A 22997-nucleotide genomic window follows, 5' to 3' on the forward strand; every position below is an offset into this window, starting at 1 on the left:
CTATTGATGTCAACATGCAACTAATTTATGATAACATTCAACTTCTTTATGTCGACATGCAACTTCTTTATGTCGACATGCAACTTATTTATGTCAACATGCAATTTAGTTATGTTAACATGCAAGATAAATATGTTGACATGCAACATATTTATGTCAACATGCAACTTAGTTATGTTGACATGCAACTTATAAGTTGCATGTCAACATATTTATCTCGCATGTAAACATAACTAAGTTGCATGTTGACATAGAAAGATAGCATCTAGCTAGCATCTTGGATGTCATAAGTGGGCGATTTTTTGATTTTGTATAATTAATATCAGATTGCAACTTCTTGCATGTCAACATAGTTATGTTGCATGTTGACATAACTATCTTGCATGTCAACATATTTATCTTGCATGTCGACATATTTGATGAAAAATAACTTGCACACAAGGGGCAGAGATATGCAACCATAGGGCAGAGATATACCACCATACAATCAGAGGCGATATCTGTGGTAAAATGTCCGAGGATTTTTATCAAATATTTGTACAGAATGTGTTCATAAATAATGTTAATAAGTCCAAAACTTGCGCATTTTTGTGCGCTGTAAATTGCAGGGTTTTTTTTTTTTACTATGGGAGGCATTGTAGATCCCAGGTCGTCCTTCCGAATTTTTCCAGACCGAGGGCTACAAACCTGCACCTAACAATTACTGAGAATTCTCTAAAATAATAAATTATTCTTTGAATATCATTAGGTGAACATCACGGTCGGGACGTGAAGAAATCTATCATATAGGGCTTTATTGGATTCGATCAACCCAAATTAAAATGATCATCTCAAAATAATTCTTATATGATATTGTTAAATGTGGAAAGGTTGAAGACACATCTCACTGGGTTTTTTTTCCTCCAATACCTATTATCTCGCCAGATATGAGTTTTTTAATGTTTTAGCGTCAGTGATTGAAATATTGTCAATACACAATAAATTATGCAATGGGAAGAAGATGATTTTATTGACAATTCCTTTGGTTCACACGATTTTGATTACATGTTTACAAATGTATGAAACGTGCCTATAGAAAACTTACTCTATTGTACTGACATGTTCCTAATCTTTTAATATAAGACCTCCAGTATTAACATGCCGAAAATCTATCAATATTTGCAGAGAGCGCTGCGTGTGTTATGGAACTAATTCCTAATTCTATGTACATGTATTATATTACAATACAATATGTTCAAACCAACATGAAAAGGGTACAAACAGGACAAGACATGATCTACTGTATATCACATTGTTCATACACATGTATACACGTGCATACGTTAAATAAATCGTTGTCAATACAAGATTCTATGTATTCTCTTATGAATCTCCATCAACTTAAAACATTTGGATTGCTTAGCGCAGAACGGAAAAAAAATAATTGTACCGGTAAATACTATGACATTGATGAAAAATAAAATCAATTTTTAAAACTTTTTATTTCTTTTCTTCAACATGGATGACTGAGTAAACTGCATCCAGCAGTTATCTTCAAGTCATGAGTTCGAACCCAGATGGGTGTTTTAAAAATTTCAATTCTTTTACATGTAACAAATTTCTAACACTTCGAATTTAAAATGTTCTCATCCATATTGAAATCTCAAAGCGCTCCATTGGGTTTTCACCCTAAGTTTTTTTTTTTTTTTTACGAGAACTGCTAAACAATCATATGAAAACTATAAAATATCACTGAGAAAACTAGTGGAAATCAAGGGACACAAAATCAATATTTTCTTCTTCATAGAGTTTTGCTGCATCCTCTGTTTTGTTCACCTTATTTCTGGTTATCATGTTACAATAATCGAAACCAGCATCATATTATCGGAACACCAACATTGTAGTTGTTTACATGGAACATTGTGGGGGATCGTTGTCCATTTCTAGATAATCTCCCATTTTAAAACAACATGGTATAAAGTGTTCTAATATGGTACAGAAGTGTAAATATGGCTTTATTTACTTTTATCTACAGTTAACGATTATACACGAACACCTTGATATAAGACACAAATAGAAAGCTGTAATTTAAACAATAAAATGCTTTCTTTGGCGATTCATTCGGGATATGAAGGTAGCGACATTGCAGGAAAAATATATAAACCGCGTTGGCGGGTTATATAAATTAATATTTCCTGCAATGATCGCTACCTTCATAACCCGCATGAATCATCAAAGAAAGCATTTTATTGTTTAAATTAACATCTTTCTTTAACTAATTAATAAACTGATTATGAAAAGTTAGTAAAATTCACTAATTTACTGTTAATGTATAAAAGTACGTTAGCTAAAAGAAACAGCCAAATCGTCTCCTGTGAGACATTGAGTCTGTCATTGTCATGATTACTTCGTGCAGTCCGGGATTTTACTAAGGTCGCTGTAGGTTCAGACCAATCGATAATTATAAACAGGGCGTGTCAATTTCAGTCCTGTCACTTTCAGCCGCTGTAGATTTCGACCAATCGATAAATAGGGCGTGTAGATTTCAGTTTGGCTGTTTCTATAGAGCTATGAATTAACTATAGGTTTTCGTAAGAAATAGAGGAAATTATGCTTGGTAGATGTAAATATAAGATATTGGTGATCATCGCAGATACAGTTCAATCTGAAGAAATCAACTCATATTGATAATCTTGACTTCTTATAGATATAGTTTAAATAAGTACATTGATTATAGCCTTTTTCACATTTTTATTTTTACATCTACCAAATATGATTCCATCTATTTCTAACGGAAACTTATAGTTAATTCATAGCTCAATAGAACAGCTGTAGAAACTGAAAGGCTTAAATCTACACGCCCGTTATCGATTGGCTGAAACCTACAGCGACCTAAGAAAAGTCACGGACTGCACGAAATAATCACGATGATGTCAAATTCAAACTCCCATAGGAGATGATTTGGCTGTTTCTTTTAGCTAACGTACTGATGTATATTAACGGCATTTTAGTGAAATTCACTTACTTTTTTCAGCCAATTTATTTGTTTATTAAAAGAAATAAGTAAATATAAACATTAAAATGCTTTCTTTGATGATTCATGTGGACTATAAAGGTAGCGATCATTGCAGAACCTAGGGGAATCCATAGCATATATATAACTGTAGTACTGGACATATTATCAGTAAAAAAAAATCAGAATAATTTTCCCCAATTCAGGCTATAAAAATGAGATTCAATCAATAATCAACATTATTTTTTTTTCATATAAAACATCAGGGGAAAAAGTTTGTGCTACACTTCTCCACTTCGAACTTTCTGCATGACTTCACACAGCATTTGGTTACACAAGGCTGCATAGGGATTCATAGCAATGACTTGTTGTTTGGCAAACTGCCCACCTAATCTGCTTGCATGCTTAAAATCCTCCAAAGACTTTTCCTCCTCACCTAAAACAGAGAAAAAAATATGAAACTGCAATTGAAACAGAATTTTATTTTTTTTTTTTACTTTTTAACCAAAACGTTGATTATCTTGCATCAAGTCTCAAAGAGGAAATAAATTTCTTTAAATAAATGCTCAGTTAAATGCTTATTAAAAAGTCAGTTGCAAACACTGAAATATAAGCTTGCAATAAGTAAATTCATTATAATGTACCTTAAAACTGAACTTTATTTATTTTACAACGATTGATAAACAAGTTCTACAACTTATATTAATATCTCTCGTTGGCACGGATGTTAGCGCGAGGGGGTCATTGGTGTGGGAAGAAGCCGGAGTACCCGGAGAGAACCCACGTGTCCAAGCGGGCGACCGCCAAAACCCTATCACATACGACCTCTGTCGATCACGGGGACCGAACTCGGGTCGCAGCGGTGAAAAGCGAGTCCACTACGCTACCTGTACCTTCTAATCTATAAATAAGGCCTCTTTGGGTGTATGCTTGGCAAGCCACTGATCCAGTCCCATTCGAAAGAGTAATGGCCATGTTCAGATCTTCAAGGGCACCTATCAACATATAATACATGCTAGTAATGAAGAATATTAACTATCCATAGGGTTTATGAAAGATTGTGCCAACTTTTGCCTATTCCAAATTTCTGTCAATATTTGTTATGAATCTTATACATATACATATACTTTGTATTAACAAGAATTTAATTTTAATTTACCTGGCAATATTTGTATGCAAGCTCATTTTATTGTTTTAATATACAGTTGAACTTCGGTATATTAAACACTGATATCTCCAATATAATGGATATGTTGAAGTAATGTTTAAGTCCCAAACACTTAAGCATTAAGTATTTTACTCTTGATATCTTGAATACTTGGATATCTCTAAGTTTTTAACCAGTCCCATCTAATTAGAGATAACGAAGTTTGACTGTACATGCATTACTATCATAAAAGCAAACATACTTTCCGGTACCTGTTTTCATATTTTTAGTCTTTCATAGTGATATAAGTTTTTTAATTAACATTCAAAGATGCCTGGGTTGTTTTATTCACACAATCATGTATTTTAATCTTCATATTATAGAATCTCACCAAGAACATCTCCCTTTAAGCGTAGAGCTTGTGCACGATTATTGTATCCAGATGCCCTCTGTGGTGTGTTTCCAATGGCCTGTGAAAATAAATTTAAAGCTGCCTCCACATCACCGCTCTCTGCTGCTTGGACCCCCTGTACCTCCAGTTGTTTTGAGACCTTTACATCCACTGTCTCCTCCTCTAAAAAAATAGAGTGATTCTTCTGTTGTGATAAATATAAGAAAAGATATTTTAACAAGAGGCCCATGGGCCACATCGCTCGCCTCAGCAACAATAGGTACGATATAATCAGCTTATTGGAGTCATATTACAAAATATCTGGACAATGTGGTATAATACATGCAGATCCTGTATAAATAAAAATTCCATTCCCTGCCCCCGAATATTCTTATGTTTAGAATAAATTCACTTTTCTTACACGGATGATTTTATAGACATATCACATGTTAAATAAAAGTCCATCCCCCCCCCACCCCTGGATATTCTTATGTTTATGATCCAGTCCAGGGTAGTTTTATAGTCATATCACATGCTGAGCATTGCAGTTCTCGAAAAGATCCTAAACAACTGTTTATATACAGGGTATAAACCTACATCAAACTCTGAACCCCTTGTGAGGCCCAAGAATTGTCCAGGGGCCAAAGTCTAAACAATTTCAAAGAATCAGCAATATGTCAAAATGTTTGCAGATAAGTAAAACCATATATGGTAAGCTTTCATTTTTTGTGAATAATTTAAATGTTTTCCTTTGTACAACTGGATCCCCAATGTGGCCCCACCCTACTCCTCAAAGTTTTGATTTTAATGAATTTGAATCTACACTATCTGAAGTTGCTTTCATTTAAGTTAAGCTTTTCTAGGTAAACAGTTTTTTAGAAGTAGATTTTACGATTTTTCCCTATATATAACTATGTAAAAATTTGACGCCCCCCCCCCCCCCCCCCCCCCCATTTGGCCCCAACCTTCCTCGGGAGTCAGGATTTTCACAACTTTGAATTTACACTACCTGAGGATGCTTCCACATGAGTTTCAGTTTTCCTGGCCAAATAGTTCTTGAGATTATTTTTGAAAATTTCTCAACATTTTTCAATGAATTACCCACCCTTGTGGTCCTTAATTTTCACAACTTTGAATCCCCTTTGCCTTAGGTTCACCGTTGCTTTGTGCCAAGTTTGGTTGAAATTGGCCAAGTGGTTCTGGACAAGATGTTGAAAATGTGAAAAGTTTACAGACAGACGGCAACAGACAAAATGTGATCAGAATAGCTCTCTGAGAGGAAATGAACCCTGTAAAAATCATTACAGAATGTTTTATAGTTTTAAATACTATAATTTTAATGCATAAAAATAGAGGAATATATAAACTCTATTTGTCTAATTTAAGAATTGTTTAATCTTATTTTTTGTATATTTGAGAAAGTAGTAGTCTTATTATTCTTATATGGGGAAATAGAATTAAACATTTTTTAAATTGATTATACTGAGCGCAGGGAGAGGCAGGCAAAGCCCGCCTCGCAAACGAGGCTTAATGGTAACATGTACACATAAGAAAATCAGTGAAAAATAGAAGCTGAATCAGGGGTACTTAGGCTAAAAAAAATCTTTCAGCACTGGGCGCCGCCATATTGGAAGCCATTTTGTTTTTAGTTCGATCATTGATTGACTGGTACTTATCGATGTTTATAAATTATTGCCCCTAAACTCGATTAAAAATGTTCCAGTGTTTCAATAGAAGGTAATTTGAATTAAAAGAAATTAAAGAGGAAACCAGATAAGTTTCAATTATAGTGCTTCAATCAAGAAACGCTACTAGTTCTTATATGTACATGTATGTTTTATCAAATTATCAGATGGTAAATAAAAAAACATTAACATCAAGGAACTGGTCTTTTAGATACTGAATAAATACCGCAGAATTCATGTGAATTAAATTGATAAACAATGAAAGAAGAAATAAAAACATTTTGGAATCATGTAACTCTCTTCGGCTATTTCCGAAGACAAACGTTTTACTATGAAACATGAAGCATAATGTACAGAGTCTGACTGAGCACATGAGGTTTAGTTTAACTTTGGCAAATGACATGAGAAGGCAAACAGGCAGATCATACTGTGTGCGTTTGAAATAAATTTATTGAAATTATAATAATATATTGAAATTATATTTGTAACAAAATTATTTTTCTAGGATGCTGAGTCGGTGACATTTCAAAGTTTATTTAGCATTCGGTTGGCATAGTTCTTTTGGATTCTATCATTTAGGAAAATAATGATGAGTTACAGTGCAAGGCCATGGATGAGCTTTACGTTACCTTTCACCCACGAAAGGCATCTTCTGCCTTTTTCAGTCACCCATTCATCTTTTTGCAGACAAGATTTAAGACTGTCAATTATCTCTTTCAAAATCATGACATGGATCAAACATTAGTGCAATGTCAATCCTGCACATTAAGTACACACTTTTGATGATAATGCAATTTTTTAAAGAAAACATTTTTTTTTATCTTACAATGTTGTTTCAAGATAAGAAAACTCTCCAACAAAAATAGTTATTGCAAAGTGCAATGCATGCATAATTTATATACCAATTTCTTTCTCAACTTCTTCTTCGTCTACAACATCACCATAAGGTAAGTTGGGATTGAAAATTCTGTTCAAAACGGCGCTGTCGTGAGCAGATACATGAGCCCTATCATTTGACATCGTGTCCTTTCAAAATGACAACAAACTAAATCAATGTTGTTAATATGCTTTGTTAGAGATATGCTCTTAAACATTTGATAGATCAAGATGACACTTACGATTTTACATTTTCATAAGTTTTAAATAACTGAAATATTATAATTATTTGGTTATGAGATTTTAACAGATTAATTACTATTTGATGAGCAAAACATAATTTGCAAAATCCGGAAAACTGACCGTTACGGGTTTATTTCTACTTTTCAAATCTCATTTCCAGCATGTCGCAAAACATCATTTGAAATGAAACGAAAATAGTTTCAATTTGTCGACTACCACCCATTTCTTATCGAATGTGCCAACAAATTATATTCTAGACATTCAAAAGTTTTTAAATTTAGTGTTAATATGGCAGAAGAAGCTAATGGAGAGGTTCTAGATAGCTGGGAGGAGTTTGAAGATAATGGGGTAGGCTAAACTTGTTCAGGTTTCCATCACTTGAACAGGTTAACATTTTGTGAACTAATTATTGAATCGAATTAATCACATTTACTTGACTAATCTTTTAATATTCCACGTAAGATCAAGAACATCCCATGAAAAGTAGTTTATAGATTAACATAATAGATATTACAAGTAGACCTCTTGCTCATATCAAAATGACAATAAAAAGAATTTCTATAATGCAGCATCTGAGGGTTAAATGGAAATAAGCACAGGAAATTGATTGTATCTGAGTACCAAAGTTTTAAGAGGTATAAGTGGGGTGCTGAGAAATCAATTACGACTTGTCATTTCCCTGTATACCCGCCTATCCCCACTTTTCTTTATTGATCAGATTGAGTCAAATTCCTGTGAATATTATATTAAAGGCAATAGAAAGGAAGTAACTTACAAGATACTTCTACTCTCTAACTAAGTCTTGGACCATCATGAATGGTGCAGTCTATTTCTTTTCTATGTGGTGTATATATATGTGTTCTCATGGGTTTCATTGAATTAATATAATTTTGGCAGATGACACAAGTCCTGATATGAATGAAAAAATGTTACTTTAAGGTGAAATATTCTGGATATTAGCAAAGTCTGAATCATATTTAGAGGAACCAACATTAAAGTTGGGGAAGAGCAAGAATTGAAAAAGCATGGTGGAGACATTAATACTAGTTTATTGATCGAGCTACCATTGTGGCGACTGGCAAGAGCTACAATATATTACACATACCTTGCATCATTGTCAACTAAGTGATATTTTGACAATTATCAACTCACTTTGCATGCTATAACTTGATAAATGTTTCTGATCTACCGTATCAACTCCAGCATCAACTGCTTCTCTGCCTTCCATGATGTGAACAAATTGAAATCATTAGGGATGGGACGATGCACCGTTGCATCACGGTATTTATTTTGACGATATTTGGATCGATACATTTACCATTTATACAACGATACCTAAGCGAACGTTTTTTTTTGTTTTCCAAAAATATCTGAGCTTCCTATTTCGGCTATTTTTAGTTCGCGCGCCTAAGATAAAAGTACAATGATGGCGGAAAACCTCTTGAAGTTGTCAAAACTGTTATGAAGCTAAATCTGGAGTGTGGAAAACGTTTGGATTACTTGTTTATGAAAGACTTTATGCGAGACTAAAGTACTTTGTAAATTGTGCAACGCTCATTTTAAATATAATAAGATAACTTTGGACATGCGGTAAAACATCGACAGATTGAATAAATTTTAAACCCTTATTCATGTTTTCATTTAGTTGCAATGTATTTTGATATGTAACGTATCGCATCTCATGTATCGTGATATGTACCGAATTGGCTAAGAACAGTATCATCCCAGCGGCACGTCTTTTAACCCCAAGGAACCCCAAGGAAACCCCAAGGAACCCCAAGGAAACCCCAATGACAGAAATAAATAACTATTGATACCCAAGGGGGTCTCATTAGAGTGCAAAGGTCACCCCTTACCCTTGGTACCCCAATTATACCCCAAGGAACCCCAAAGATAACCTAATAATACAGATTTATAACTCCTGATACACCATAGAACCCCAAGGAACCTCAAGGATACCCTAATAATACAAATTTTAAACTCTTGGTACCCCTGGGGACTCACTGGTATTCCAGACACACCTCTAAGAACCACAGGGAACCCCAGGGATATCCCAAAAAACTTGAAGAATACCCTAATAATACAGAATCATAACTCTTGATACTCAATAGAACCCCAAGGATACCCTAATAATACAAATTTAAAACTCTTATTAACCCTGAGGACTCATTGGTATTCCAGATACACCTCTAGGAATCCCAGGGAACCCCATGGATATCCCAAGGAACTCCAAGAATACCCTTATAATACAGAATCATAACTCTTAATACTCCATAGAACCCCAAGGATACCCTAATACATTGTAATACAAATGTAAAACTCTTGATAACCCTGGGGACTCATTGGTATTCCAGATACACCTCTAAGAATCCCAGGGAACCCCAGGGATATCCCAAGGAACTCCAAGAATACCCTAATAATACAGAATCATAACTCTTGATACTCAATAGAACCCCAAGGATACGCTAATAATACAAATTTAGAACTCTTATTAACCCTGAGGACTCATTGGTATTCCAGATTCACCTCTAGGAATCCCAGGGAACCCCATGGATATCCCAAGGAACTCCAAGAATACCCTTATAATACAGAATCATAACTCTTAATACTCCATAAAACCCCAAGGATACCCTAATACATTGTAATACAATTGTAAAACTCTTGATAACCCTGGGGACTCATTGGTATTCCAGATACACCTGTAAGAATCCCAGGGAACCCCAGGGATATCCCAAGGAACTCCAAGAATACCCTAATAATACAGAATTATAAATCTTGATACTCCATAGAACCCCAAGGATACCGTAATACGTTGTAATACAAATTTAAAACTCTTGATAACCCTGGGGACTCATTGGTATTCCAGATACACCTCTAAGAATCCCAGGGAACCCCAGGGATATCCCAAAGAACTCCAAGAATACCCTAAAAATACAGATTCATAACTCTTGATACACCACAGAACCCCAAGGATACCTCAAGGAACTTAAAGGATAACTTAATAATACAAATTTAAATTCTTGATACCCGTAGGGCCTCATTGGTATCTCAGACAAAACCCACGAATACCCCAAGGAACTCTAGGGATACTCTTATACATGTATTGGTTATATAAATTTTATAACTCTTGATATCCTATGGAACTCCAAGGATACACTATATCTCTTGATACTTTTTGGGTCACTTTGATATCGTAGACAAATCACAAGGTATCCCAAGGAACCCCATGGGTACCCCAAGAAACCTAAAGGATACCCTAATAGTACTCTAATAGTAATAATACAGATACCCCATTGTTATCCCTGACACATCCTATGGATACCTAAAGGAACTCCAAGGATACCCAGTAATATAACTTTTGATACCCAAATGAACCCCAATGATACCCTAATAACACAATTTTATATCTCTGGATACACCCTCGGGGCTTTTTGATATCCCAGACACCATTAGGTATCCCACGGAACCCCATGGATACCCCAAGGAACTGAAAGGATACCCTTATAATACAGATTCATAAAACTTGATACCCCATAGAACCCAATGGAACCCCAAGGATATAGCCTAATAATTCAAATTAAAAATTCTTGATACCATTGGGGACTCATTGGTATCCCAGACACGCCTCTAAAAACCTCTATAAACCCTAGGGAACCCCACAGAAATCCCAAGGAACTCCAAAAGATACCCTAATCATACAGATTTATAACTCTTGATACACCATACAACCCCAAGGATACCCTAATATGTAAAACTTTAAAACACATTTGGTCTAGCCGAAAAATTTTTGTCTATAAATTTGTTTCGGACTTGTGATATTGCATTACATTCTAAAATATAATGAAATTCATCGGCTATACGTTTTTTGTAACAGAGAGGACAAAATCTTTCATTTAATGGGATACCTTCCCATCTTCCCACTTCAACTGGTAGATGGTGATTTGAAGTACGAAAGAACTATATATATGATATGAGTTAAATTTGGCCCCCATTATTCACAATTTTTTAAAGTGTTTCAGGTACAATAATATGTTATGTTATATTTTAGAAGAGTTGATGTAAAATTTATTTTTCACCTATTTATTTGATTTTTTTGCACTCACTGGCAGAAAATGACGTCAGAAGTGATGCTATTTCAATCAAAATCAGTCAAAAATTTACATTTTTCTTATCTTTTTATGAATGGGAAATATAGAGGGCATGCTTGAACAGGGAAAATTTTTTTTTCACTTATTAGCCTTGGCTAGATACATCTGTGATTAAAATATTTTGTTTGTTCAAGCATGCTCTCTATTTTTTCTGAAAGAAAAACTGCTTGAAAACAAGCTGTTTTATCATGTTTATGCTAAAAATGCAAAAATGGCAGGAAAAGGTTGTCTTTACGATGTCATATTTCTAAATTCTGGGCAGTTAAATCAAAATGAACATTATGTAAAAACATCACATTTATATTTGTACAAAGAAAAATGATGATGTTCATTTTAGGGGGCCATTTTAGGCCCATATCATATATATAGTCCTTTTACAAGAATTTTTCTGAATTTCATGGGTAAAATATTGAAATAGTTCCATCAGTCTGAAAATGTAGTCCTAAATGTACATGTTGTTGAGCATTTAATTCTTTTATATCATAACCACTATAGCCAAATTGTATGATGTACGTGATAATTCCTCTGCATTTCTTATAAAATTAACATTTATAGTTTTTTTTTCATTATTAAAATCAACAGCCCAAAACTTGAACCATATAATGTTTATTTTTTCAAGGTTCTTGATAAGGGACATAGAAGGGGTAGTAATGTCATAGTTTTCCTTCTCCTCAAAAGAATGAATATTGAGTAATTTTACATGAAATAAAAATTAGCTTGTACGATCAATCATGATAGAACAAACCCTTTTTAATTATCAAAATTTACTTCTATTACAAGTATCTAATTAATTTTTTAAACTTTAATTTAAACATAATCTAAAAAAACTGCCTGTTATTTTTTTTTTTATTAAAAATTTGCTTAAGGTCAATAATTGAACAGACTATAATTTACCTGTAATTAATTTCCTTTGTTCTTTGAAACCCTTACCTGAGCACCATTCCCACTTAGCTAAAATCAGTCACCCATAAAAATTTCAGAATTATAGCAAAGTGGGAAGACACCCAAAATTCACAAGGGTTGTCAACCAATAAACAAGGAGATGTAGGTGTAGGTAAATATATTGCAACAGTGATGGTGAAGCCATTGTCTATACATGTAAAGCGTTATGTTGGCCCTTTAATCCCTGTCCAAGAGCTACCACCAATATACAACGGGTGTCTACCTGCAATTAACAGGTATTTTGGTGCCTCTCAGGTGAACATTCTGCACGCATAATGGGTCAATCCATTGTGTTGTACCCACGAAGGGGAGATAGCCCCACTCCACACTTCCATGATCACTTCTCAAAAGTACTCCAATAAGGTTAACACCCCCTATGTCAATAGTAAAACAAGTTTGGGTCTTTGTAACTGAACAATATCTTTCTCCACTTCATTTGAAAATTTCACCGAAGAAACATTGTCATATTAAGTGTTCATATGAATGGTTCACCGGAAGAATTGCAGACTTCCTTGTGGTGACATAAAATTTAGTGCCCTATTTTCATGAATTTGATATAATTTGTTACTGATTCAATATTGGCTGATCATCAGTTGGTAAGAGACAACAATTTCTGCCAATTAACGGTACTCAATTATGATTTTCAACCGATTTGACAACACTAATTGTTAAATTCATCCAAAGTGAACAGATATTGGAGAAACATTATTTTTATCATACCAGTATGTATTGGGGTATCACAAGTGTTCCTTGGGTTGCCCAGATGTTTTTATGATATTCCATTGAGTAATTGGGTATAATTGGGTATTAATTAGTAATATGTTTTACAGTACAACCATTGGGGTGGTTATTAAATTCTATCAATTGGGTACCTTGCAATTGGGGTTCCTACAGGTATCCTTGGGGTACCAATAGTTGACCTTTGGACTCCAATGAGTATCCTGGGGTATCAATAGTTATCAATTTTTATAATTGGGGTATCCTTGGGGTATCAGGAGTAACCCTTTGATTTTTAATGAGACCAGCCTTGGTCATCAAATTTACTTTCCACCATTGACTTAATTGAGGTATCTATGGGGTTCTCAAGGGTATCCTTAATGGGTTCTCATTGGTATACTTGGGATTCATTTGGGTTCTTTGGGGTACTTATCACTTTAAATACATATGTATAACAGTAATATATTTACAAATTAATGTATCTGATGATATTTTTTTTTTATTTAATTGTTTTAATAAAAAACCAACAAAATGACAATAATCCCACCCTTTGCAGTAAATGGAAATACCGGTAGCCAAGCAATGCTCTTCTGTTGATAAAACTTTGAATATCTTTCTAATAAGAGTCTTAACAGATGCAGTTAGTTGTTTCAAATTTTCCTCACTTTCTGCTATGGCCTATGGTACAATGGAACTCCATATCAGAAAATTTGATCCCATAGGACTTTATATATGATTTTCTTTGACAGGCTTTTTAAATTTAATAAACTCCCAAAACATTACCATAATTACCATACTATGTAAAAATATGTAAGAAAGAAAATTTAATATTACAAACAATTTTAAAATTGCAGAAACACTACAATCATATCAGTAATTTTAATAAATCTAATTTAAATTAGATTCCCTATAGGGTCACTTCATCAATTTACTTGCATGACTAATAAATTTAAACAACTTCTAAAAATAGTTCACTTCTTTATCTTAATAATGATATTATTTATTTCCTTTTAAATTAGCCCCAAAGCCACTGCCCATTTTACAGATTATCAATTTTCCATACACACATGCTCCATCTAAACCATGGCTCAGATAATGGCCCCCTTGGGACAAATGAATTCAGCCAGCTCCTAAGAATTTATCATTGACAAACAAAAATTTTGCATTGTCAGTTGATAGAATACTTATAAAAGATAAATTTCGTTAACGCATAAAGACAAAAAACCTCCATTTGAATGTATTTTATATAAATATATTTTAGGGTGTTTTAATGCTATAAATTAATAAAATCTGTAAGGATTACCTCCCTTACTTTTCAACATCAGTGAACAATATATAGAATGAGGAAAATGAAAACTGTCATAAAATCATTAAATCTTGTCTGATCCTAAAAAAATTACAGGTGCACATCTTCAGATGGTGATCAACATATGTACAAATTTTCAGACTGTTCCATGCAGTAGTAAAAAATTCTATAGGGGGGACAAAGTTGCATCTACAGAGAGACGGACAGACGGACGGACAGGGTGAAACCAATATACCCCCTTAAACTTCATTTGTGGGGGTATAGGGGTATAATGAGACTCCTGGGGTATCACTAGTTACTAATTTCTATTATTGGGGTTACTTGGGGTTCTAATGAGTATACTTGGGGTTCCTTGGGGTATCCTTGGATTGACCCTTGGATTGACCCTTGGATTCAAATGAGACCCCTTGGGTATAAATAGTTATTAATTTCTATCACTGGGGTACCTTGGGGTGAGCCTTTGATTCAAATGAGACCCCTGGGGTATCACTGGTTAATAACTTTATCATTTGGGTTCCATGGGGTTCTTACGGGTTTCCTTGGGGTTCCTTGGGGTACTAAGAGGTGACCCTTGAAGTCCAATAAGACCCCTTGGGTATTAAAATTTATTAATTTTTGTCATTGGGGTTCCTTGGGGTATCCTTGAGGTTCCTTGGGGTTCCTTGGGGTTAAAAGACGCACCCCATCCCAGCCCTAGAAATCGAGCACTTATCTGAAGTTTCGCAAAAAAGCATTTTGCTCTCCATGGTCCTTGTACTGGAATTTCTTTGGCCAATGCTGCAGCCACCTCTGAAAATTCCCTTTAGAATTATTTTCAGTCCCTGTTTTTGTTTTTTTTTATTTTACTTATTTTTTAATGACTTATAATAGAAAAGGTGAAATTCCACATTGTTTATTTTATTTTATTTTATTTTTTTTTTTGGATGGGGGGGGGGGGGGCTTTTTTGGCTGTTCACATTTACAAAATGCTCTTAATAAGTTAACTGTTCACTTTAATGTAAAAACAAAGTTCTGTTGTCTTGTCACAAATACTAAAATAGTATATTTCTGAAATATGTTACCTTTTTTTCTGTAGGATCTTGACAAGAAACTTGAGGAAATGAAATTGAAGGATTCCAAAAAGTAAGTTGTAAAATTCTTAGGACTTAATTTTGTGTTTCACAATTTTTTCCCAGTATAAAAGTAATATACAAGTACGTTTGTACATGTAATAGGATCCACACTTAAATGTTTTAAAAGGTTTTGCTCAATTTTAATTTGCACTAGCTAACACAGCTTGGTGAAATTATAACTTTCTTCTTGAAATATATCTCTGCATTACCATGAGGGAATAAAAGAAATTAAGACAGGATAGTAAATAACCCAACATATAGTATATAAAAGAATATACATGTAAGTATATGTTTATTCACCAATCAAGGGCCCTCGGGGGGCATATGCATATGCAAATAATGGATGAAATACATAAACATTGTACTGTTAAGTATGTGATTGTGAATATAATGTTTTCACAATGCTAACAAACACAAGCATGATTTGTTGACTTATTGCTTGATAGGACTGCATCTGAAGCAGTTGTAGTAGAGGATGGTAATAGAACTCAGTACACACCTCAAGTTCGCATATTGAAAAGGAAATCTGACGCACACTCGACAGCGGCACATGGCACAAGGCAAGTTGCTTTATATTACAGTTATTGTTTCACTTGATTAAATAGTAGAGTTTATTTCAGTTTTTGAAGCTCAAATTTCCTTTGATATTATGTTTGAAAATTTGTGAAGTTCATGTACTGGTTACTACCACATATGAAAGAATGAATTAATATTATACTATGTATTATAGATAATAGGAATAAGTTGCTTACAGTGATTGTTTACTTTGCAGTGACGGTATGAAAATGATATTAAAATGATATCTTATCACATATTGTCATATGACTTATATAAAGGTATCTGTATTGAGAATCATGTAAAATACATGTACATGTAGTACATGACAGTTTTATGATATATGTTTCTGTTTGCACACATGTGATCGACTTTCTAAGAATAGTTTATTTTTTGTTAAACTTTGTTGTCTTAACTAGCATATGTGTTAGAACATAAAACTGATGTAAATATATTTACATAATTATAATAATGCTGCGCATATCAATATCTCAACAACAGATTTTTCATATTTTTTAGTCACTTAGACTACATGTTCTAGTGCATTTTATTTAAATCTTTGTTATGGTACCTAGGGTACCTGTAAAAGGAATTTTTTTTGCTGTTATATATATTAAATTTCTCTTTTGCACATTTGCAAAAATTAAATTATGAAATTTCTGAATTTAAAATTTACAGAGCTAATAATAAGCCAACAAAAACTTTGGAACAGCGAGAGGCAGAGTATGCTGAAGCAAGGAAGAGAATTTTAGGATCGACATCATCAACAGAAGTGAAGGAAGAAACCATCATAACCAATAACAGGTGTGTGTTGAATTGTAACCCAGGCTAAATCGAATAGCCAAGGAATAATATCATGGCAAACTATTGCCGATTGATAGCTCAGCTACCCAGCAGTTTTCAATACTCTTTTGTTAGATTTAACTTGAAATTTCATTTTCAAAAAGGATACCATACAAATAAGAACAATATCATGTAGTATTTTTCTTGGTATAAAGTTTCATACATCGTAAGTGTTCTGCATTTAAGGTTGCTTACATGTTTGCTAAGAGTGGGTAGGTAGGTATTTATTTGAGATTTCAGGTCTTTTTTGTATTAAAAGTCTTACCATTGCTCCTCCCCAATCTGAACACCCCTTTCACACAGGTTCTTTAAAGGTGTGTTGACACTAATTTAGAAGAAACAAGACAGATTGTTGATGTTCGGAAAACTTGAAGATGAAAAGACTCTTTACCAAGAAATTTAAAATTTAGTCAGGTACATTTTTATTGGGTGTAAAGACAACTGCAAACAAATATTTTTTTTTTAGGTCCAACCAAAATTAAATACATGTATTGATTAATGTATACATGTATGTTGTGTATACAAATGTTTAAACATGTATTTATGTGATCAAATTCATTCAAATTTGTGTTGAAAAATGCAAAAACAAAATAAAGTTTTCTTGTAAGTATATTGCTTGGCTGTGAGGAAGAACTATTCAGTCATTTGGCCCAGTGTAGTTCTATCAGTGAATATAGTTTTGAGCCTTTCACTATAATTATACATTAATCCTCTTTATTGTCAATATTGTGTAATTATGTCAGGAAACATCCCTATTCTTTGAACTGCACATAGCTATGAAAATCTAGTGTATTGAGATGGTCTGACTATATTTCAATGTCAGATAAAAGACATTTACAATTAATATCACTCTGACACAAATGAAAGTGAAATCTTTTCTTATGTTATTGTTGAAACTTAGTGAGCAGTCTCTGGTAAGTTGTATGATTATTAGCCTTGTTGGCTTATTTTCAGACTCCAATTGTTTGTTGAAATAATTGATTCAAGTGTTAAGGATCCTCGACACACAGTGACTTCTACTTTTTATGACAGTACGTCACAACATGCGGATTTTAGCGCATTGTGAAACAGTTTATACAACCAACTATTGTTGTCTATCTCTGTAGCTCAGTGGCTGTTGCTTCGGTCTACCAACCCGAGGGTCCCGAGTTCGATTACTGCAGGGGGTTTTATTTTCATGAATAGCGGTAAAATTTTAAAAAGTGATTTTTTTCCCCAAACAGGTATTTTTTTGGGGGGGGGGGGGGGGTCATTTTCAAGTCGAACACATACTAAAAATCAATATCTTTAAGTAATTTTGATGAATAAACTTGTAGGCAGAACTTTTTCAAAGTGTGTGGAGGACCCTTAAACCTTATTTATGTTCTTTTATTGAATCTTCATTTTGTCGCCTTTAGGTTAGACAAGGGAAAATCTTTTTTAGAAGGTGGCTTTTTTGTAGAGCTGCATATTTGACACTGGGCACAGTGTCACTATAGCAAAATGTAATTTTATCACATCCTCATTATAAGGTTGATGTCACTCATGGTATAAATTTTTGATATTCTACTGTGTGTTCTTGTGCAAAGTGACGTCATAATTAAACATTACGTAGCTTTAGGCGGATGATTGCCGTAGAATGAAAAGTAACAAAATAATTCAGTTGAAAAGTATTAAGTTACAAATGTAAAGCTTTTAATGCTGTTTCATTTTTTTCAAAATTGTAAAAAATATGTTAGAAAATGCTTGTTTGATAATCATCAAGGAACTTTTTTCCATGTGTAAAGTTGTTGACGTCTTGTAGTAAATGAGTTGTGCAGCTCACAATTATAATGTTGACAGAAAAGATTGAGGTTTGACAAAAGGCGTGGTAAAACACATGATAAAAAGAATCTCTCATGGTTTGCGATGATTTTTATCCAACAACTTGTGTGTTTTCTATCCCTGAGCCAATTAAGGCAAGGGGAAAGAAAATTAACACACAACTTGTTGGATAAAATTCATATACTATCACAAATCATGAGAGATTTCATAAAATTATATCAATGTTCTGAATGGAAAATAATTGAATACATAAGAGAAATGAAACGGAAAATATGAATTATATTAATTGAACTTCCTTCAGTTTCATTCTTTTGCATCTACATAAACATTTTGTAGATAACAAGAGACCATGCACTAAAAAAAATTCTGCTTCAGGTTTATCAGTAACTCCTTTATTGTAGAAATATACAAAGTTTGCATAATTTGTTAATACTTCTTCCTTAATTTTAGACCACCTAGACTTATGCAATTGGATGAAGCACGACAGAATTTAAATAATAACTGTTCAGTAGCCATTTTACGACAACCCCGAGGACCTGATGGAACAGATGGGTTTGATCAGAAGGGCTAACCTTGGCAAAGAATTTTTCTTGGAACTCTCAAATAGTGTATTACTGTCAAATACTCAGTCCAGCGCACCCCAGTCCCTGCTGGCTGTCCTCCGAATACAGCGCCGAGCTTAATCCGACCGCAGGCACAGGAACCATGGTCAGCTGTCCCATTCAAGGCTTAGCATGCTCTCCCAACAAACTGCTACAGTGTGGACCAGTATAGCAGCTTCTGCCCTTAACCCCCAAAGCAGTAGATACACTGCAGCCTTCAATGCTGTTAGAAAATATTATTGTCTGAAGAGAGTCCTTCTAGCAAGATACTACATGTACATGTACATGCATCAAGATATTTGCAGTTATTTGTGATGTACATGGGGAAATGGTCCCAAGGACAAATGCATGTTGATTTTCAAGCCGTGCTAAGGTGCCTTACGTATTAATATGAATTGTCAAAAATATAGGGGACACTTAAATTTGGCTCAAATTTTGAGGGCAGCTTATTGTAAATAATAATCTATAGAATAAATCTTATTATTGTTTTAACAGTGAACATGTATTTATAATTATTCTGTAAACCAAAAAAATAGGCGTCTTTTTTAATTACCAGCTAAACCACATCTTCAGAATTTGAGTCAAATACATGCATGGCGTAAGTAGATACACAAAAACTGTTTTTGTAAGTTTTGTATCTTTCAATATCGAAAAGAATCAAAATATTCTAAATTTAAATTGACAGTTTTGTGTACTTAATAGAAAAGTTTGTTTTTTTATGGTAAATTAACTCATTTACTATCTATTTTATTTTTATGAACAGTTTTGATTTTTACCTCCCATCTGTACATAAGAAGTTACTAAACCTGTTGTATGTACGCAAGTGTAATGAATGTACATAATTCAGAATTCATAAACATGAAATGAAGCGTAAAGTTTTCACAAAACCAATGTTTTTCAAATGAAAAATTGTTATCTATAACATTTTGGTGAAATGATGAAAGCTGGTGTTACCATTTGGACTTGACTAATCACCGCAACTCGGCTTTCTTATTTCACCTTAAAATGGTGTAGATGGTAAACAAAAGTAATGATTTAAAAATTAAGATATTCAATTTAAGTGTATAATGAATTTGTATTAATAAGTGGTTGAAAGCAAGCTAAAATGATAGCTTGGTCTCACTTCTTTTTTGTCCAAGATGGGACAGGGAGTTATTATAAAAAATCAATCTTGTGATTCAAAGCCCATTTTAAGAACATCCGATTTTTCACATTTCATATACTGTTGTTCATTACTATTAAGGTGGCAATGTCAGGGTTTTGTTTAAAGAATTTTTTTCCATAATGATTTTTAATGTTTACAATGTTTTTTATGTATTTCTAATAGTCAACCAAAATTTGAGTGTCAGCCACAGAGTTATAAACCAGAGCTCACAATCCTTTGTTATGTAAACAAACTTTACAAAGCTCAGGTCATGTTTTTATTTGCATTTTATATGTCTAGAATGAAATTCCAGGTTTAGGACTAAAATGAATGACAAACATTAGGAACTGTTCAAAATGAATTAACAGATAGCAAAATCAGCTTGAGAAAGAACTTTTACCGATATATTGAACCTATATAAGCGAAAAACATGGCATATGAGCCTTTTTATGTAAGGAAGAATTGTGAGCTCTGTATCTTGCTTGAAACTATGACTGACACTCAGTTCGGTTAATAATTAGAAATGCATATCTAAAGCATTGAAGACAACAAGAAATATAAAAATAAGATTTGACCAAATTCGTGACCTTGCGCCTTTAATTGGCCTAAACTTTTGCAGAGTTTTGTTTCAAAAGTTTATTCAGTAAAATTTTTGTTTCCTATTTTACTTCATTGAAAATTGATCTTGTGGATCTACTCTTAACAAAATCCATTAAAATTGGTGCACAACAAATAATTATTAAAGCACAGTATCATGACTGCACATAATTAAACCACATCTTTAAGTCTTAAAAAGGAAAGTAAATATTTTCCTCTTATTTTAGCATATTAAACCATCATTCTTGATTTTGTTTATGCATTGTCCATCAGCAGTATATATGTTTTGCATACATTGTTGAAAATTCTGATGTTAAAATTTATGTTATATGTATTGTCACATTTTATTAGTCAAGAAACTAACATGTGACTTTACAACTTCTCGGCCTTTCCAATATAGTACTTAAAATACTTTGAATGTTATACAGATGTAAAATTTTGTACAAAATGAAGCAGTTTTAAATGGCTTGACGGAGTTGAATATCTGCTATTTATACAGATGTAAACATGACAGATATTCAACTCCGTCAAGCCAATTTAAACTAATTCATTTTGTACAAAATTTTACATTTGTATTACATTCAAAGTATTCTAAGTACTATATATTAGGTTAGATCATTGGATATTATAAAGTTTACATGTTTACATGTAAACTTTATAAAATCTAATGATCTATAGCTCTAAGCACACAGATTATTGATTGATTATATCAAATGAAAGTTAAAAGGATGGTTACCATGGATACCTTTGTAATAGTTATACATTCAAGGTTTCGTTTACAGTTGACAGAAAGGCCAGATAAGTTGCAATGACAGTATTCATTTTACATACAAATGTACATGAGAAACATACATGAACATGATTGTGTGACACATGTCTGTTTGCTTGTACAGTAAAACACGTTTATAGCGAACACGCTTACAATGAATTGACGCTTATAGCGAAGTGATTTTCATTCCCCGAGACTATATTACATGTAGTAAACTTGACGGATATAACGAATTACGCTTATAACGAAGTAAAACCGCCCGTCCCCAGCACTTTGTTATAAGCGTGTTTTACTGTACTCGATTGTTAATTACCTAATGGCAATTTGCAATATTGTGCATATATGTTCATTCTTATACAATGTACCTTTAATGGTAAATTTACCAAAGCATTATTTAAAATGTATCTAAATAACTGATTATAACTCACCTAGAAGTAATTAACATTTTTTAAAATTTAAATTTGGCTCTCATATCAACTGTATACAACATTGAACTTCTTGTTAAATAGATTAATTATCTTGAATTGTAGCAAGACATTACAAATATTATCACTGCTAAAGCATCTAATGAATTGTGTTTGGATTGATTATTATTTGTGCAAGTACTTAAAGATTGAATATGCCATGCCATTTCATGTTGAAGGTATACATGTATCAAATACATGTTAATTAAACTTGCAGGTGATAAGAATGATGACAGCTTGGAGCCTTTCATTATATGTATTACAGTTGAAGAATGATAGTATAATAAAGCATTCACTTAATGTTTGTATCACTGAATTAATAAAAAACCTTTTGACTATATTGCATTATTTTTGGGGGCATTGAGAAGTAAAATTCATGCATGGTTAGGATGAGAAAATATGTTCTATTAAAAATGTAAACGTTAAAAGCATGACTCCTGTGTCAAGGTTTTGTTGCTGTATTGGTAACAGTGACAAACAATTAAAACTTTAAAAGAAAAACCCATCTGACTACACCTTCATGTAGGCATTTAGCAGGCAACTACCGAGGTAATGCATAGAAAGGTAGTCTGTACCGAAATTAAGCAATTCATAGCCTGTAGGTCTGGAAATTCTGGTGTTGGGGACATGGCTTTTTAGCTCGCCTGAGCCGAAGGCTCAA

At 33.3% G+C, this 22997-nt stretch overlaps 2 protein-coding genes across 3 annotated transcripts; one reads left to right on the forward strand and one right to left on the reverse strand.

Moving 5' to 3' along the window:
• Nucleotides 1-1464: 1464 nt before the first annotated feature.
• LOC105325003 (tetratricopeptide repeat protein 36) lies at nt 1465-7276 on the reverse strand. Its single transcript, XM_034443040.2, has 4 exons — nt 7118-7276; nt 4531-4713; nt 3886-3987; nt 1465-3428 (listed from the first exon to the last, which is right to left on the reverse strand). The coding sequence occupies exons 1-4, from the start codon at nt 7233-7235 to the stop codon at nt 3274-3276; spliced, it is 558 nt and encodes a 185-aa protein (XP_034298931.1). The 5' UTR covers nt 7236-7276; the 3' UTR covers nt 1465-3273.
• A 189-nt stretch (nt 7277-7465) lies between these two features.
• Nucleotides 7466-22674, forward strand: LOC105324994 (SUZ RNA-binding domain-containing). Of its 2 annotated transcripts, XM_034443041.2 has the most exons (6): nt 7466-7682; nt 15523-15569; nt 16006-16119; nt 16793-16918; nt 17859-17871; nt 19211-22674. In XM_034443041.2, the coding sequence occupies exons 1-6, from the start codon at nt 7623-7625 to the stop codon at nt 19217-19219; spliced, it is 369 nt and encodes a 122-aa protein (XP_034298932.1). In that variant the 5' UTR covers nt 7466-7622; the 3' UTR covers nt 19220-22674. The 2 variants fall into 2 exon arrangements, with proteins under 2 accessions (XP_034298932.1, XP_011422610.1); XM_011424308.4 differs by lacking the exon at nt 17859-17871 and having other exon boundaries at nt 7469-7682.
• Nucleotides 22675-22997: the final 323 nt, after the last annotated feature.

This window comes from Magallana gigas, chromosome 3 (genome assembly GCF_963853765.1).
Source record: "Magallana gigas chromosome 3, xbMagGiga1.1, whole genome shotgun sequence".
NCBI lineage: Eukaryota > Metazoa > Mollusca > Bivalvia > Ostreida > Ostreidae > Magallana > Magallana gigas.

Bases quoted from the DNA above. Each gene is read 5' to 3' on its own strand.
- LOC105325003 (XM_034443040.2), bottom strand. From the start codon at position 7,235: ATGTCAAATGATAGGGCTCATGTATCTGCTCACGACAGCGCCGTTTTG. The intron at 4,714-7,117 runs GTATATAAATTA...CTATTTTTTTAG, and splicing joins AGAAGTTGAGAAAGAAATTG to AGGAGGAGACAGTGGATGTA. The intron at 3,429-3,885 runs GTACAGGTAGCG...TCTCTGTTTTAG, and splicing joins CCTTATTTATAGATTAGAAG to GTGAGGAGGAAAAGTCTTTG.
- LOC105324994 (XM_011424308.4), top strand. From the start codon at position 7,623: ATGGCAGAAGAAGCTAATGGAGAGGTTCTAGATAGCTGGGAGGAGTTT. The intron at 7,683-15,522 runs GTAGGCTAAACT...TTTTTTCTGTAG, and splicing joins AGGAGTTTGAAGATAATGGG to GATCTTGACAAGAAACTTGA. The intron at 16,120-16,792 runs GCAAGTTGCTTT...TAAAATTTACAG, and splicing joins ACAGCGGCACATGGCACAAG to AGCTAATAATAAGCCAACAA.